We start from the raw sequence: 16,272 nt of genomic DNA, 5'->3' as shown, positions 1-16,272 counted from the left end.
CGACGACTTTACGTTAGAGAGGGGCCAAGAACGTGCATGTATTCGTCTACAACGACGATCATGATTTTCTTCTCTCTTCTGAAAAAAATAAATTACCTTATTCCTATTTTTTTCCTAAGTGAATTTCAAAGTTCTAAAATAAAATTCCTTGAGGAAAAATATCCGTTAACGCAACAGAATTTTCGTGCTATTATTACCATATATTTTATATTCATGTATGTATTTAAACATTATAATGAAGAATATTCATTGTGCTTTCTTGTAAATATTCAATACGTCTAATACCTTGCATTTAATTAAGTATTTGTGTAAACAAGAAATTATGTAAACACATAGATAATATTTCCACGCTGTCTCAAACTTACATTTGCTTTCTTGTGTTTTCAAGCGAATCTTTACAGAAACATTTATAACTTTCACCGGAAATTCAACTACTTCTTAAGATTAAAATTATGATCCTCGCATAATTATATATGACATAGTGATCATTTAACGGGACTGCAATTCTATACGCTGATCTTTCGTATTTTATAAAAATATAGTTAGTTAAAAATCAAATTGGTATAAGATTCAAATAACATAAAAATAAAGAATATAAGCTGTAAACAGAAAAACGAGTATAAGCTATGGACACACTTTGAACCAATCCAGTCATCTCCAAATAGTGCAAGTATTGTCTTTGCTAGCCGTGATGATTGTATCGCCTGTATATGAAAAGGCGCAGCTGAATACATCGTCGGTATGGCCCTCGAGTTTCTGCACGCAATATCCGGATTCTAGAGACCATAAACGAGCCGTTTTGTCCAGAGAAGAGGTCAAAAGATGGTGGCCGCGTGGACTGAAACAAACTGGACGACGTCGAGGAGCTAAAAGTGAATCTTTTTTTCGGACGGACGATTTCAAGGAGAGCAAGTTAAATAAAAAATATCTTATGAGCTCTTGACTTGTTGATTTTTAATTAAATATTACCTTTTGAAACTTCCTCTTGATGGCCCTGCATCACCGAGACCTGTCGAAAATCCGTAGTCGTATCCCAAATTCGGGCTGTGGTATCGCTGCTCGCTGTGGCCAATTTCTTCCCCTTGTTATCGAAGGTCAAGTCGAGAACTTCGTCGTCGTGGCCCAATAACGTAGCTAAACATTCGTTTTTCCTAGTATCCCATATCTTTGCAGTTTTATCCATCGAAGAGGAAGCTATCAGAGAGTAATCGAAGTTGTAGAGACAATTGGATAATTCCGAACGATGCCCAATCAAAGCGCAAACACGTCTATGAATAAGGAAAGAATTTATGTAGAATTTCATTGGGTTCGATCGTACCTCTTGATTAGAGTTAGAGAGAGAGAGAGAGAGAGAGAGAGAGAGAGAGAGAGAGGATAGAGAAGAAATAAAATTTAAACTCACGTGAAGGTTCTCGTGTCCCAGACGTTGACGGTGCCATCGAAGGAGCCCGTTATGATCTGATTCCCGTCGTCGTTGTAATGAAGCGCAATTACTTCCGCCGTGTGGCCCTTCAGCAAGCCCAGTTCTTGACCTGTCGAATTGGCCTCCATTCAGATCTTATCTTTATTCTCGTTCTTTCGATAAAAACGAAAGGTTCTTTCAAAAGATAACCACTTGACCTACTCTACGTCATACGTTTAAAAATGTTCTCATTATAATTTGACAAGAGATGTAATATTTTACCTGTCGTAAGATTAAATATTCTTGAAGTAGCATCAAGAGAACCCGTCGCAATTTTATTCTGCGTTGGTGAAAATTTCGTCACTACCACCTCACCGTCGTGACCCCAAAAAGTAAGCAAACAATGACCGGTACGTGAACACCAAATGCTCGCTGTTTTATCGAACGATCCAGTCACGATTTTGTCTCTGAACCGATAAAAGGATAAATAAAGCGCGGTCATCGATCGCGAGAATTTGTTAGATAAAACTTACGATATCGGGTTGTTAAAGGAAACGGCATAGACCACGTTTTTATGGCCTTCGAGAGTAAGAAGCTCTTTTCCACTTTCGATGTCCCAAACTTTACAAGTTCGGTCGTAGCTACCTGTCAGGCATCTGTTAAAAATTTGTCATTTATTATCAAAACCATTGTGAGATCTTATAAATATCTTATAAGATCATTTATATACGCGATAACTAATTATTGTTAATAATGTACAAAGGACAAACCGATATTTATATCGAATAACCTTAATCGATAGTACCTTTTACCTAATTTATCGAACGCTATGTTGGTTAAAGGAAGAAGGTGTGTTCGTAGGGTCTTATGTTTATAGTAACGCTTCACGTCTACGTTGCACACTTTGGCCTGTAGTTTCTGCAATGTTTCCACTAACTGGTCCATTACACTTTCGGTTATTACGGGCTCGCTTGCTTTTATGCTCTCTGCCAGTGCTTTTATGTCAGTCCTGCAAAATAAGTCTTGCGATTTTACATTCTACCTTGCATTGAGCAAAATCTCTTATTTTCTCTTCTTCCCCCCCCCCCTCCCCGCCTCTCTCTTCGCCTTTCGGTAAAACAAATTTGTTTCTGTCTTTAATTTCTAGAACACAGTATAAGAAATAAAAATATAAAGCAAAAAAGGGAAGATTAAATGATTTGTCGATTTTATTGGCTACGAAAGGTGACTGTACAATGGCGATAAAATAAAAAATTCAATTACTCTATAGATAGATCCAAAAGGTCGATCATTTTAGTTTTGACGTCGCCACCTTGCCTGTATTCCAAGGCGATACCTATAAAATAGATTTAATTTGTAGAGGCGGATAAATTTCATAGATAGAACGACGAATCAGTGTACAAAGCAATGTATATTTCACTAAGAACATCTATAACTTACCTGGTGGAAAGTAACGGAGCAGAAATCTTAACAGCCTCATGTGGACATTCCAATTACGTGAAGAACGAGCTTCTCGAGATAAAGAGAGAGAGAGAGAGAGAGAGAGAGAGAGAGGGAGAGAGAGAGAGATGAGCGAGAAAGAGGGCGTCTAATAGACAGGAAAAGCTAGGGTACGCGTATTTAATTATAAAACATAATTGTGAGTCTTGAAAATTATTCGGGTGATTAGCCGACACTTCATAAGAGGATGCTTTTATCCTTTATCATGAAGGAAGGCACCGTAGCGTGCACACATCACTGATCTTTCTACTCTTACTGATATTCCCTTCGTGTATTCGTTAAACAAAACAAAAAATAGATAATCGCGAAAAATTCGGCGTTACCAAGGTGTGTATGCTTGATCGATTACGCTATTCTTACATACGAGAGTTGTTCTAAATTTTCCATTTGTGTTTCTATATATGTTACTTTAATTTTCCATAATTATATATTATATTATGTCGCTTACGTTCGCGTGAAATAACGTAATGTATATTAATTGTAAGGTGTATTAATAAATACATTTAAATATGTAACATCTCGATATTTTCGACCGATCGATTCTCGAAGCTGCCATCTAGTGTACAAAGGTACGATTAAACGTTGAAAGTATTTTAACTAATCTTACGATGATAAATAGTTTTGCGCATGCGCACTTGAGACTTCGATATCTACATACAATATTCATAATTACTTATTTATTATTAGCCCAGGACGAAAGTCAATGGGAACACAAAGAAGAGAAAATAAATTTTATTTTTATAGTATAGTACAGTGTAGAAAAATTAACGTAGTACACAAAAATGATCATCGTTGATCTTTGTGGAACAAATTAACCTCTTTGATGCAGACTCTTTGACAGATGATTACTATTAGTTTATCGTATCCTTAATAAATTATACTTATGCAATCCTATAAAAAATAATTCAAACGTGTAGTAAAAAAACGGAAGATTATAATTTCATCATTGATACTTTCTTTCTACTTCTTAATGTGTTACGGAATATCTCGCTATGGTTGTTCTTTGGTATCATTAATAACTTTTTGAGCTGCCTTCAGGGCATTATAAATCAGACGAGATTTTGGTGCTTTGGTTAAATAAACTACGCATTGTGCTAACAGAACGTCGCTTTCAGGCATACCAATCATTTGACAAGCATTCAGCGTATGAACAGCTAAATCTAATGAAGAATTATTTTCATTATTCTATATATTACAATATGTACTATGATAATAAGTATTACAATTTATCGACATATTACCTAAAGCATCTGGATCAGCTAGACCAATATCTTCGCCTGATATTCTGATTAAACGTCTAGCAATATCCACAGGATCTTCTTTAGCAGCCATTATTCTGGCTAACCAATATAAAGAAGCATTTGGCTTGCCTGCACAAATTGATTTGTGCAAAGCAGAATATAAATGATACGTCTGTTCATTTTTATTGTTTGCTTGCATGTACATACGTATTAAACCTTGTTTAATATCTTCAAGACTTATAACGGATGTTTTATCATATGATAAATTTTTTGCACAAATTGCAAATTCTAAACCACTTAATGCAGTTCGCGCATCTCCATCACATACTTCAGCTAACCATTCCAATGTGTCACTATGAATTATAAATTTTGAAACATTGTCAGAATTCTGAGAATTATGGATTTTACCATCCATGGAATGTATGCTCTTCTCAAGTATTTCAATTATGTCTTTGGGTGATAATTTACTTAATGAAAATATACGGCAACGACTTAGCAATGCTGAATTCAAACTGTACGAAGGATTTTCTATTGTTGCTCCAATCAGAATAAATGTTCCAGCTTCTACGTGTGGTAAGAATATATCTTGTTGTAGTTTATTGAAACGATGGATGTTATCCATAAAGACAATTGTTCTATGACCAAATTTCAATGAACTTTTTGCCTTTTCTACAGCTGTTTTAACTTCCCCAATGCCACACGTTGTTGCAGCTAATTTTACAATATGCGTTTTATCTTGGAACTTTTCTTTGGTTAATTCTATTATAATATTGACTAAAGATTTCTGAAAAATATTACATATAGCTTTATTTTTAAGGCAGAAATCAAAATGTATTATTTAAGAATTTGATCCTTCAGAGAGTCAAAGTACCTTACCACAGCCTGGTGGTCCCCACAATATCATACTAGGAATTTCTCCTATTTCCAAAAAGCTACGTAATATTGTATTAGGTCCGATCACATGTTTTTGACCCATGTAAGAAGTAAAATTCATAGGCTTCATTCTTTCGACTAGTGAAACATTATCTTTAACAGGTATTTCATTTTGTTTGGATCTTCGTAATTTTTCCAATGATACGTAACTTTGTTTCGACATAATGTTGACTTATTTCTTAATTACTTCACTTGTATTAAGATAATGTACCTTTTTGAGTTTTTTCAAAGGGATAATTATTTTTTTTCTTTTTCTTTTTTTTTTTTTAGTTTGCATATGAAATTTTATTAACGATATCTTAAAAATATCTAATTCGGTTGAATGAAATTCTAATTGAAAATTATATTCAATGTTTAAACATTATCACGTAATTGATTTCATTCAACAACATTTCGTATCTTCATATCACTTTTTAAAATACACATAAACATTTACATATCACCATTATCGTACGTCAATACTATTTTTTAGAAACATTGTATGCGCCCATTTCATCGGTATAGAAGATTATGTATCTCACTCGTTCATAACCTAAAAGTTGAATTAGTACATAACAGAAATTTTTGTACATAATAAAAATAGCAATAGATTTGATAAAAGCAAGAAAGACCATATGCCAGATTATAAGCTTCTTCGAAGATCAATTTGGAAAGCTTATATTAATTGAATAAAATTTATTTTTCCTCTTTTTAATTCAATTTATACAAATGATAAAATCTATTTGATCAGCCATTACCTCGATACTTTTTTGCGGTGACTGTACTCTCATATACTGTTAATACTATTATCATTTAAAAATTACAAGAAAGTCAAAAAAAATCTAAGTCTTTAATAATAGAGAGAAGAAATTTGTCTATTTTTATTAAAAGCTTTTTTTTTTCATTGAATATTAATAACTATATAGTTATTAATAATTGTGTATACATCATTTGAAATATATAATAATAATAAAGAAATTAGAGTTTCTGAGTACTTAAAAATTTAATTAGAATTGGATAGAAAAGATTTTTGAAAGGTCTTAGAGTTAATTAAAAGACCGAAAATGTTTATATTACACAAGGATAATTAAAATTATTTTCGATCCTTTTAACCTTGAAACGAATGTACTATTGTTTAAATATTAATATAATTGTACATCGCGTATATGAAAGATCGTTTAAATAGTTGGAAAATGAATGAATGGTATTAATTTATAAGATTTCACGTTTAGAAAGAGAGAGTGTCGATGTTTACTCCTTGAAATAAAAAAGAAAATTAACTCATTAAAGTATCAATTTGTTAATATCGATCATTTAAAAAGAGAGTGTATTGTGAAAAGTCATTTCGTTCATCTTTAAAATGAGATGTTGTTCATCGAAATTACAACTTGATTCGTTGCCGTGATGTAAATCATTATAATATTAAGGGCGTTGAACAACCTTGATGCCACTATCGCCACCATGCGTTTAGTAATGGAACTACATGTGTGTTTATGCACCATATCATTGAATTATTCTATACGTTTTCTCTCAATTTCGTTTAATGTCATGCTGCCCAGGATAATCAAAGAATTTCATCGAAAATTGTAAGTTCGTATTTTTAACATTAACTTTTATATAATCTTTATATATGCTGAACTTCTTTAGAAATTTGGGTACAAAGAAATCAATGATTTTATAAACATGGAGTCCTCGCGAGATAAGGAGCGCTACCGGTTGGAACAAGAAGCGTTTGTTTCAAATCATGGAGGGACAACGTCACAAGAGGTTGTTCACGTTATTTTACCAAATGTATGCGGTGTTCTTTTAACAATAACTACTTTAGGGCTTTATGGAAAATATTTACATAGAAATGTGAAAATTGTCATAGAATTCGTGTTAACCGTAGTTCCATGCATTTTGTGTTGTACGATATTATCAGAATACGTTAGCAACGTATGCGTTTTAATGATCGTTCTTTCTTTCATAAATATTATGTTAATGAGAATCAAAGTACATGCACTGACTAGTTGTATATTAAGGCCGATAAGAGGGAAAAGGCCATTTGTAACAAATTTCCGAGCACTTTCCAATATCATTACAGTAATATGTATATTAGCCGTAGACTTTCGTATATTTCCACGAAAGTTTGCCAAAACTGAAGTATTTGGTTATAGTTTAATGGATACCGGTGTTGGTATATTTATATTAGCTAATGCTTTAGTTGCACCAGAGGCTAGAGATTTTGGTAGTCAACCCAAAGAAGGTTTCTTTGGTACATTGTCAAGGAATTTGAAAAGTCCTTTGAAGAGTTCCATACCGTTATTATTGTTAGGCTTTGGAAGATTTTTAGCAATAGAATTTTTAGGTTATCAAAGACATACTACCGAATATGGAGTTCATTGGAATTTCTTTATAACATTGGCATTTGTCAAATTATTTACTAGAACGATAACAAGTACGATAAGTTCAAGGTATTCTTTACTTTCTGGTATATGGATTTTGGCTATGCACGAATATATCTTAACTAATAATGGTTTGAAGGAATGGATTTTAAGCAACGAACCAAGAATTAATTTTATCACTGCGAATAGAGAAGGTCTCATGTCTATACCGGGTTACGTAGGATTATATCTCGTTGGTGTTGCAGTTGGTAGATTGATACACTCCACTTATTTAAATTTAAATTCAGGTATCACTTTACATCCGAGAAAAAATATTCACATTAAAATCTTTGGATATGATTTGGATGCAAGTTACAATGAATCAATGATATTATGCGTAAAATTATCATTGATAGCAGCCCAGGCATGTGCGGCAACATTATTTTGCGATAAATACTTTGGGGTATCAAGAAGATTGGCCAACGCGGGTTATTGTGCATGGATAGTTACATTAAGCACTATGATGCTAACACTCTTATTACTTATCGAAGTAGTAACGGATATATTAATTTATGCAACATCGGATTATAAAAGCATTGATAATAAAAATGACAAAGTAATAGAAAAAATGGGCGAAGTAAAACACAAGAGACATAAAGCTGGTTTTAAAACTAGACGAGAAAATAAGCACGATATGAAGCAAGATAGTTTGCAGGATTTATCTGTCGATAGTCCGATTAAAAGAACTTTAGAAATTTTCGAGGCTGTTAATTACAATGGACTTGTTTTTTTCTTGTCGTCTAACATGTTAACAGGTCTTATTAATTTACTTATATCAACGTTATACGCTGGAAAAACTGTAGCTCTTCAGATAATAATCGCATACACGGCTGTAAATATACTTTTCATTTTAATATTATACAGATGGCAAGTGCAACTTAAACTGTAAAATGTACAAAGTTATTATCAGATGAAATTTGTTTACGATATCTGTTATACAATGAAAGAGAAGATGTATGCCGTGTATACTGTCAATGCTCAATAATATATCATAGAAAATGATATCCTCCATAACCTAATAGCAGAAAATTTACTTCTGTAATATGTATATATATATACATATATATATATTTAATTACAATCAATGACTCGACCCTGTAATTAATAAATCAATTGAAGAAAATGATCACTGCCACGTGCCATTGCACAGACATATCGAGAAACGTCTCATATTTATTTCTTTTTTATCAAAACAAATATGTATGTACATCGGTATAAAAAATAAGTAAAATAGTTTTAACTGGTAACGAAGCGTTTCCTCTGTGTATTTGTAATTACAGTGTTTGACGACGGTATACCCGTTGTTTAGTATTTTTTTTTTTTTTTTCTTTTTTCATTAAGAAATTTATCTTCCTAAATTCGTCATAATTCGTCCTTAGATTGGGTATAACGTTTATGTTGTACTTTAGACACTCTTTCCTCCTCCGACGTTTCGAGTACTTTATTATCTTTCTTCTTCGTTTTACTATGTATTTTTTCTTTTTGAATCATATTGTTACTTAAGAAATCTTTGAAAGCGTTATGATGTTTCACGTGTGTACTAGCCAGAGAAACAATACGTAGGAACTCTTTAACCTCAAAATGATAATTCGTAAATTTGGCATGAGCACCACCGTCGGGATGTGTACCCTGTTTAATGGGATGAAAATTTTAGGTTAGTTGTTGTTATTAACTTCTTTTATATTAACAAGTAAACAAAGAATATTTCAATCACTCACAGGATCTTGTTGAATTAATTTAGAATTGTCTTCCCACGTAAAATATTTAACACCTCGTAATCTCGCAAGATCTTTGTAACAGCTGGGATCCTCGCAATTGTATCTATGAAAAATATTGAAAGAGCATTAAAGGTAACGTTCTTATGTGTCGATAGTTCTCGAATGTGTTGATTTCTCGATATATCTCGATAGTTCTCACATTTCAAAAACGGCAGCCCAGTCAGGTAGAAACAATAGATGAGTTAGTCCCGCTCCGTGTATACCGATGAATATATCGGTATTTCTCGTGATTTGAAGTTGTTTTTTAAAAGATACTTTCTTATTATAAACCACCTAAATAGAGCAATTTTATAAATTCGACCATAAGGGTACGTAGATTCTCTATTTTCTTTTACATAGGTTAGAATCTGTTCATACCTTTCGAACTTCGTATTCTTTGTTTTCTTTCAAAGCTTCTACCAATTCTTCCTCGTTTAATATTTTCCTATATTGAGTATCTCTGCTGAGTAGGGTTACACGTATTTTCTCATTTTTTCTTTGGAGCAGAGGTATTTTGAGTCTGTGTAATACGTGATCTCCAAAAGCTTTAAACAAACCACTCTTCTCGCAGCCATAAATCTGAAAAACGATAGGATGTGTCGTTAATAGCGTTTGATATTATTGATTTATTGCTCGAATGAAGAAAAAAAAAAAAATAGTAATAAGCGTACGAGAGGCGTGTTATAATAAAGTCCAAATATCATTCGCGGTAGTAATGGAAATACGAGATTCCGGAAGCAAACTGTTTCACCGCGGAACGTTTTTAGATCCCACAGTGGATTGCTCGTGAAAGCTTCGAACGTATCTTGAAAGGCCGATCGATAACTGAAAATAAAACGAACGGGACATATTATAGTTTCTCTAGAACTCGTGGTTTTTGTTTTATGCCGATGCCAATTACCTGTAACTTTCCCAAATCATTATATGATTGTCCGTACTGAAGGCGGTTGGATGCGAAAGATTGACGTGCAACGAGGCGTACAGATTGAAGAAGTCGCAAAAATGATGATACATGTTTACTACTAAAACAATTTGTCTTTCGTAAAACGTTAATTGAAAAAAAAAAAAAAAAAAAAAAAAAAAAAAAAAAAAAAAAAAGAGAGAAGAAAAAAGATAAAAAAGGAGAGAAGAAAAATGAAAGTGAGAAAAATCAAAATTCTACGTTCAAAATTCTTATAACAGAAATTCGTATGATATATTGATTCGCTTACTGGCATCTATTTTCATTATGTAGGTAGGTTTTTCTATAACGATATCGCAATCGCCTTCAACGATCGGACGTCGATGAAATCTACGAAAATTTCGTAACTCCGGTCCCCAGGATTGTAGCGGGCTAATATGATCCGCGTGTTCTTGTAGCTTCCTTTCGTTCAGCCTAAATTTGACAGAACGATGTTTTGCCGTTCCTGTTAAATGTTTCGTTAAATCAAATGAATTACTTTTAGAAAGGCCTAAACGTTCCCTTACGTGCAATAACCACCGATTTGGCCTTCCTTCAAAACATCCATTTTATATCTTATAGGTTCCTTTCTGTATAGAAGATCCGTGAAATTTAATAATACGTTCCTAGCTCGACAGAATCTCATATGTTCGGAGCATTCCAACGACGTGTCGTCCTTCGAAAAACGATCGATATTTTCTTCGGAAGAAAATATTTTTACAAAATTTATAAATGAAAGTACTTACGGCAAAAAGAGGCTCGCACATCATAATCATTTCTCTTCTTTGATCTCGTACATAGCCAAAATCTCCTTGTGCATAGAACGTGTCTAATTGCGCTTTTTTCGTCGCGACCCATCCTTTGTGATCACCCGGACAGTGGGGAACGGAAAAGGAATTTTCTTCTTTACATTCGATCTCATAACCCCAGCATGCTTTGGCATTAAAACTGTCCTGTGACGAGAACTTTCAAATATTTCTCTATATTTAATAAACTTGCATACGCGCGAAATTTCGAAAAGTAAAACGTTCAAAAGTAAAACTAAGTTGCAAGAAATAATGATCTAAATGTAGCGAGATAGTAAAAAAAGTGTGAAAAGAAAGGAAAAGACGAAAATAATGAAAAAGAAAAAACAAGACAGAACAAAAAAAAAAAAAAAAAAAAAAAAAAGAAAAAGAAAAAAAAGAGCAGAAAAAATGCTTACCTTATACGGACAGGATGTATCGTTTCGGCACTTTTCGGCCACCGTGGGAAAAGAATGAAAGTAATATCTCATATGACTCGCCGGCAAATTAATGTCCGTATAATTGGCGTTTGTAAGAGCGACGAGGAAAAGAAGAATGATCGAATTCATCGAGGATGAAAATAGTAGTAACGTTGTTGGCGTCATCGTGGCACGTACTGCTGTAAGCAAGAAGGAAATCCTTCTCCAAGAGATCTTTTCTACTACTGCCGTCTTTGCACGAAGCCGCGCGGTGTGAATGAAAAAGGAAGCCACCTGTGTAAGTGGGTGTACGACGAGCTCACCCACGGTGTTCACTCACTACAAACACACCTATGTACGCAACGCACGTGCGCGCGCGCGCGCATTCACGCCGCATGCACGCACGACGATGACGGCGACGACGGCGACGACGACGACGACGACGACAACGACGAGGAGGAAGAATAAGAAGACGCGTTGAGATTTCTAACGGCCAGCGAAGAAAGACAAAAGGTGCGGGCTTACATCATTCGTTACAGAATACGATACTGGTTATCCTTGAAAATTTCTCGAGAGGAAGGCATACAGAAGGAGGAAGCCTTTTCTTTTTATTTTCGAACAAGTGTATCTCGTCGACTAACGTTACCGTATCTCTCTCTCTCTCTCTCTCTCTCTCTCTCTCTCTCACACGTGCTCGATCGATAACGTAGAACGAGGATGCGACAAGTGTACATACACGAGAATATCGTCACTCTTGGATCGTCGAAAAATAAGTGGAGATCGCGTATTGAATTTTAACTAACTCGTTCGAATAAATCCTTCTCGGTCACGAACCGATCGGCTTTTACAATCGCGACAAGAGACGCTTCGTTGCAATTTGATTGTTCTCGCCTTGCGTACGATCAGCTGTCTAGTAGCTTTTTCCCCATCACGAATATGGCACCTTGCACATTGCACCTTCCGATCGATTCGAAATAAATCTTTTTATACGACTTATTTCTTCTCGATTTTTTCGTCAGATCTCAACACAAAGATTCATTAATTTTTATACGTGTTATTCTATCGTTAAATCACTAAGAATATTTTTCGTAACAAGGAGATTCTCACTTTTCCGTTGAAACTTCGTTTGAATCGTCGATCCGTGACAAGACTCTCTTTGTGTTTCCAGATGAGAAACCTGCTCCTCTCAAGGGGTCGCGATCCCTTTCTAAAACCTATAAAGATCCCTCTGTGAGGTTCACATCGGTCTTTCTTGAAAGTTATCTTTTCATCGTAATGCGGTATTCGGCTCGACCGTAGACGATAACGTAGAAATCTAGAATGAAAAAATTCATTGAAACGGTAATAGTCGGTAATATTTATATTGTCGATACGTCGGTAATGTAGAACTCGCGCAGAAAGGACATCGATGATTGATAATAGGATTTCTGGCGGGAAATCAACTTCGTCTCTTCGTAAGGATCATCGAAAGAGGGTAGCAACTTGATGATACTACGAACGTATTTCGTCTTATCTCTTTTCACAAATAGATAATATTCGTTGTTATTTCGTTAGCTGCGTTAGATTTATCGGCTTCGTAAAACTGATCCGTGGGCTCGTTTGAAGTGATTTTTCGTAAAAAGAAAATCATACTTTACATATACTTAGCCAAGGTGCTTTACCGGTTTCACGTGTCCCTATCCTTTAACGGAAGACGTTCTCGTGGAAGGGAATTTGCGCGTATGGAAATTCAATAGGGGCATGGGAGAAGCGAGGTAGTCGGTAAGGAATCATCCTGCCACACGATGGCTATTGTCTAACGTCAATATCGAGTGATGGCTTCCGTTATATGCGCGTTGTACTCTTACGTAAAGTAAACGTAAGTCTCTCGAGTCTCGATAAAGCCTGGACAGGACGCACCCTATGCTAATTCGCTTGGAATACGTCAAAAATGATTTCGACGTATACGGTAGAGGAGGTTCGATCGTCTTTCGAGGCGTGGTCGACGCAGATCCTATCTTCGCAGTTTATACGATTTTACACGTTGAGGAAGGAGAGAGAGAGAGAGAGAGAGAGAGAGAGAGAGAGAGAGAGAGAGAGAGAGAGAGAGAGGGAACGACCGAACGAACGAGAGAGAACGATTTAAATCTAAGGGTCTCCACGCTCGCGACTCGGAGAACTCGTCGAGTCCCACACTCGGTTAAGCATGAGTCGCGTTGCGTAATCTGGAAGACTCATGTATCAGCTGCAACGCGCTCGTTCGTTTCTTCGTTGCAGGTGTTTTTCTCGAGTTCGAGATATATCGTTTCGATGCAATTAAAAAGCACCTTTGGAAGTGATCGTATTGTACATTGTTCGAAAAACAAGGATCGTTTCTCGAATTATGTAAAAGATTATCTAACGATCTGATCGCTTATCTGTTTCAGGTGCAACGTAAGGCAAAAGGATCGAACGTGTGCGATATCGAAAGATATCGCCTTGGTCCGTCCCGCGGGCTAATCACGATGATCCACAAATCAATGCTAATCGATGCTTTCGAGAGAATCGAGATATCGTACACGAGCGACAATGGTTCACGGATACCTTCGGACACAACCTGCCGTGGCGTGACCCGGAAATAGATCTCGCCGAACTAGCTCGACGTTACATTCACATAAACATATAGTACGAGCAAGTAAGTGTGCGTGTACGTTTATACGAACGGTATCGATGGAGGACACGACGATGGTGAGCTTGACCACCGATAGGATAGACCACGGGATAGATCGAGAGAACGATCTACATCGATCACGATCACGTCACCCTCGGCTCGACCCTCAACCTGGTCTGATCGCAACGGTACCTCCTTCTCGATGCTATTTATATCGACATGCCCAACTTGATATTTCTCATTGCGAACGTTTTGTCGCCGTGGTTCGTTAGGCTGTTGTTCATCGCTCTTCCATCGTTTTTCCATCGATCGAACTCAAAAAGAAAATGAAACGACACAAAATCAGACGAGCTTGGATTCTTTGAAGGAAAATGTTACGAGCTCGACAGTTTGCCGGATTCGTGCGTAGGTACATATACACATGGACATACATATGGGACACTCGTAGAAACCGAATATCGTAAAGAGAAGGATAGATAAATATCTGTTATTGCAGCTCCTATATCCCTTTAAAAGTTCGAACGATAAATTTCGTGGCGAGCCGAGTCGTGGCAGTCGTAAAGAGAAGGTGGACGTGTCCGTGCATTTTAAGGATTTCGATTAAAAATATTCCATATTCCGGAAACGAGAACGGCTCTCGGGTTTGCTCTCCAGAGCTGTCTCCTGAGAGAATTGGTCAACATCTCGATCAGCGTGACGAGAGAGAGAGAGAGAGAGAGAGAGAGAGAGAGAGAGAGAGAGAGATAGAAGAAAAGAGAGCGCGACATGTAAGATTAAATGTAAGCTCTGGAGATCGGTGGTAACGTGCGACGTCCCGCCGCGGTGGCGCCTCGTGTCACACACCGCAAAACGTGGGCCAACCTACGCGAAAATCAGTTCTATAATATTCTCTATTGCATAGGTTAAACCACGTAGACTAAGAGAGTCCTCTTTCTCTTCGTCTATTCTCTCGAAAAGATAGGAGAAAACGCGTGGAGGCGTTGATCGTGAGCTCTTGCGAGCGGACGCGCGTGCCACCGTCGCGGACATCTTGCAAAACGAGCACCCACGCCACTTCGAAAAAAAGCCCTTCACCTTTTTCCTCTTCCGTTCTATCATTCTTTCTCTTCTCCCGTATCCCGGGAAAAATAATTCGAAAGAAAACGACTACCGGCCACCTTCGGAATAATATGTTCTTTGGTATCAACCTGCATGCCGCAAAAAATCAAGCCGTCGTATATTCTCTTGGATCTACCTGCGTCTTTTCTTCCCCCCCCCCCCCCGATCCTCCCTCCCCCTCCCTTTTTCCTCTCTACCCACGCGGTACATTTGAATACGTACACAGATGTAAATTATAGCGATTCTCGTCCTTTCCTGGTAGATAAAACGCCGTGCTATCGGGCGAAAGGAAAAGAAAGAGAAAGAGAGACAATGCGCGTGTTTCGTAGATCTCCGTGACACAAAGGCCTTCTCTCTCGAGATCGACGTTGCGAAAGTAATAATTAAATCTGGAAAGTTTGCGGTAGCAGATAAACGCAGTAGGAGATTAGGTGGAACGAACGACGACGCAAAAGAAGAAACGTTCAAAGAGTATAAATATTACATTCGTCGCAATAGCAATCAACGTTCTCTATTAACCATACTAGGATATCCAATCGAGACACCGAAGGAATTGCCTATGGGCGTTAGAAGAGCTCTCTAAAGAAATACCATCTCACACGCTAGTATCTCGTTAGCGACGCTAGACTAATCGCTTAATTAATAGATGATAGATGCTTGCAATTCCGCGGATCAGGCTATGGATTCCCGCACGCAGCTCGTTACCGCGTGCTCGATTAATTACGGAGCTTGGACGATTAAATGCAAATTGCATTCGGTGATTTGTCGTGTTCGAGAACGCATGAGGGATCGTTTGATGTAGTAGAACGAGTAACAACGTTTATCACAACAGTTTTTAAACGCGTTTTGAATATCGCTTTTCTTTCGTACAGGAAACAGCTCCCTCCCGAATTTATCCTCGCTCGTCGTACAGGTCAAAGGGTTACACGGTGGTTCCTGACGGCGGCCAAGAGCTCAGGAAAGAAATCGCAAAGCTTAAAATATCGCATGAGGCCTCGCCAAGTTTAAGGTTTAAGGTTTCCTCGACGTACGAAAGCCAAGTACGAACACGTGGAATTCTTAAATTCAAGAATCTCCCTCCTATCTTCGAAAACTCTCGAGAGTATGTTTTCGTTGAAAAATTAGTTTTGTTCGATAGTAAAGTATCCTTTAGTAAAACGAGTCAC

At 36.6% G+C, this 16,272-nt stretch overlaps 4 protein-coding genes across 9 annotated transcripts; 1 reads left to right on the top strand and 3 right to left on the bottom strand.

Annotated features, from left to right (window-relative positions):
• Window positions 1-683: 683 nt before the first annotated feature.
• On the bottom strand, window positions 684-3,499 carry LOC124952019 (dynein assembly factor with WDR repeat domains 1-like). The gene is made up of 8 exons (XM_047501303.1): window positions 2,843-3,499; window positions 2,666-2,738; window positions 2,208-2,411; window positions 1,936-2,058; window positions 1,685-1,869; window positions 1,403-1,532; window positions 970-1,268; window positions 684-838 (listed from the first exon to the last, which is right to left on the bottom strand). The coding sequence occupies exons 1-8, from the start codon at window positions 2,880-2,882 to the stop codon at window positions 816-818; spliced, it is 1,077 nt and encodes a 358-aa protein (XP_047357259.1). The 5' UTR covers window positions 2,883-3,499; the 3' UTR covers window positions 684-815.
• A 119-nt stretch (window positions 3,500-3,618) lies between these two features.
• On the bottom strand, window positions 3,619-5,851 carry LOC124952018 (ATPase WRNIP1-like). Of its 2 annotated transcripts, XM_047501302.1 has the most exons (4): window positions 5,015-5,851; window positions 4,144-4,927; window positions 3,860-4,062; window positions 3,619-3,793 (listed from the first exon to the last, which is right to left on the bottom strand). In XM_047501302.1, the coding sequence occupies exons 1-3, from the start codon at window positions 5,237-5,239 to the stop codon at window positions 3,893-3,895; spliced, it is 1,179 nt and encodes a 392-aa protein (XP_047357258.1). In that variant the 5' UTR covers window positions 5,240-5,851; the 3' UTR covers window positions 3,619-3,793; window positions 3,860-3,892. The 2 variants fall into 2 exon arrangements, with proteins under 2 accessions (XP_047357258.1, XP_047357257.1); XM_047501301.1 differs by having other exon boundaries at window positions 3,619-4,062; window positions 5,015-5,850.
• A 647-nt stretch (window positions 5,852-6,498) lies between these two features.
• Window positions 6,499-9,342, top strand: LOC124952647 (GPI-anchored wall transfer protein 1-like). The gene is made up of 2 exons (XM_047502823.1): window positions 6,499-6,641; window positions 6,703-9,342. Exon 2 carries the CDS (start codon window positions 6,739-6,741, stop codon window positions 8,365-8,367), a length of 1,629 nt encoding a protein of 542 aa, XP_047358779.1. The 5' UTR covers window positions 6,499-6,641; window positions 6,703-6,738; the 3' UTR covers window positions 8,368-9,342.
• Window positions 8,079-12,631, bottom strand: LOC124952646 (EGF domain-specific O-linked N-acetylglucosamine transferase). 5 transcript variants are annotated; one of them, XM_047502818.1, is made up of 11 exons: window positions 12,487-12,631; window positions 11,380-11,579; window positions 10,922-11,140; window positions 10,703-10,851; window positions 10,447-10,610; window positions 10,137-10,257; window positions 9,907-10,060; window positions 9,614-9,814; window positions 9,396-9,529; window positions 9,197-9,299; window positions 8,079-9,107 (listed from the first exon to the last, which is right to left on the bottom strand). In XM_047502818.1, the coding sequence occupies exons 2-11, from the start codon at window positions 11,563-11,565 to the stop codon at window positions 8,841-8,843; spliced, it is 1,698 nt and encodes a 565-aa protein (XP_047358774.1). In that variant the 5' UTR covers window positions 11,566-11,579; window positions 12,487-12,631; the 3' UTR covers window positions 8,079-8,840. The 5 variants fall into 5 exon arrangements, with proteins under 5 accessions (XP_047358774.1, XP_047358776.1, XP_047358773.1 ...); XM_047502820.1 differs by having other exon boundaries at window positions 11,380-11,576; window positions 12,487-12,605; XM_047502817.1 differs by lacking the exon at window positions 12,487-12,631 and having other exon boundaries at window positions 11,380-12,469.
• Window positions 12,632-16,272: the final 3,641 nt, after the last annotated feature.

This window comes from Vespa velutina, chromosome 10 (assembly GCF_912470025.1).
Source record: "Vespa velutina chromosome 10, iVesVel2.1, whole genome shotgun sequence".
NCBI lineage: Eukaryota > Metazoa > Arthropoda > Insecta > Hymenoptera > Vespidae > Vespa > Vespa velutina.
The sequence above is the reverse complement of the archived record's forward strand: the minus strand, read 5'-3'. Positions and strand labels throughout refer to the sequence as shown.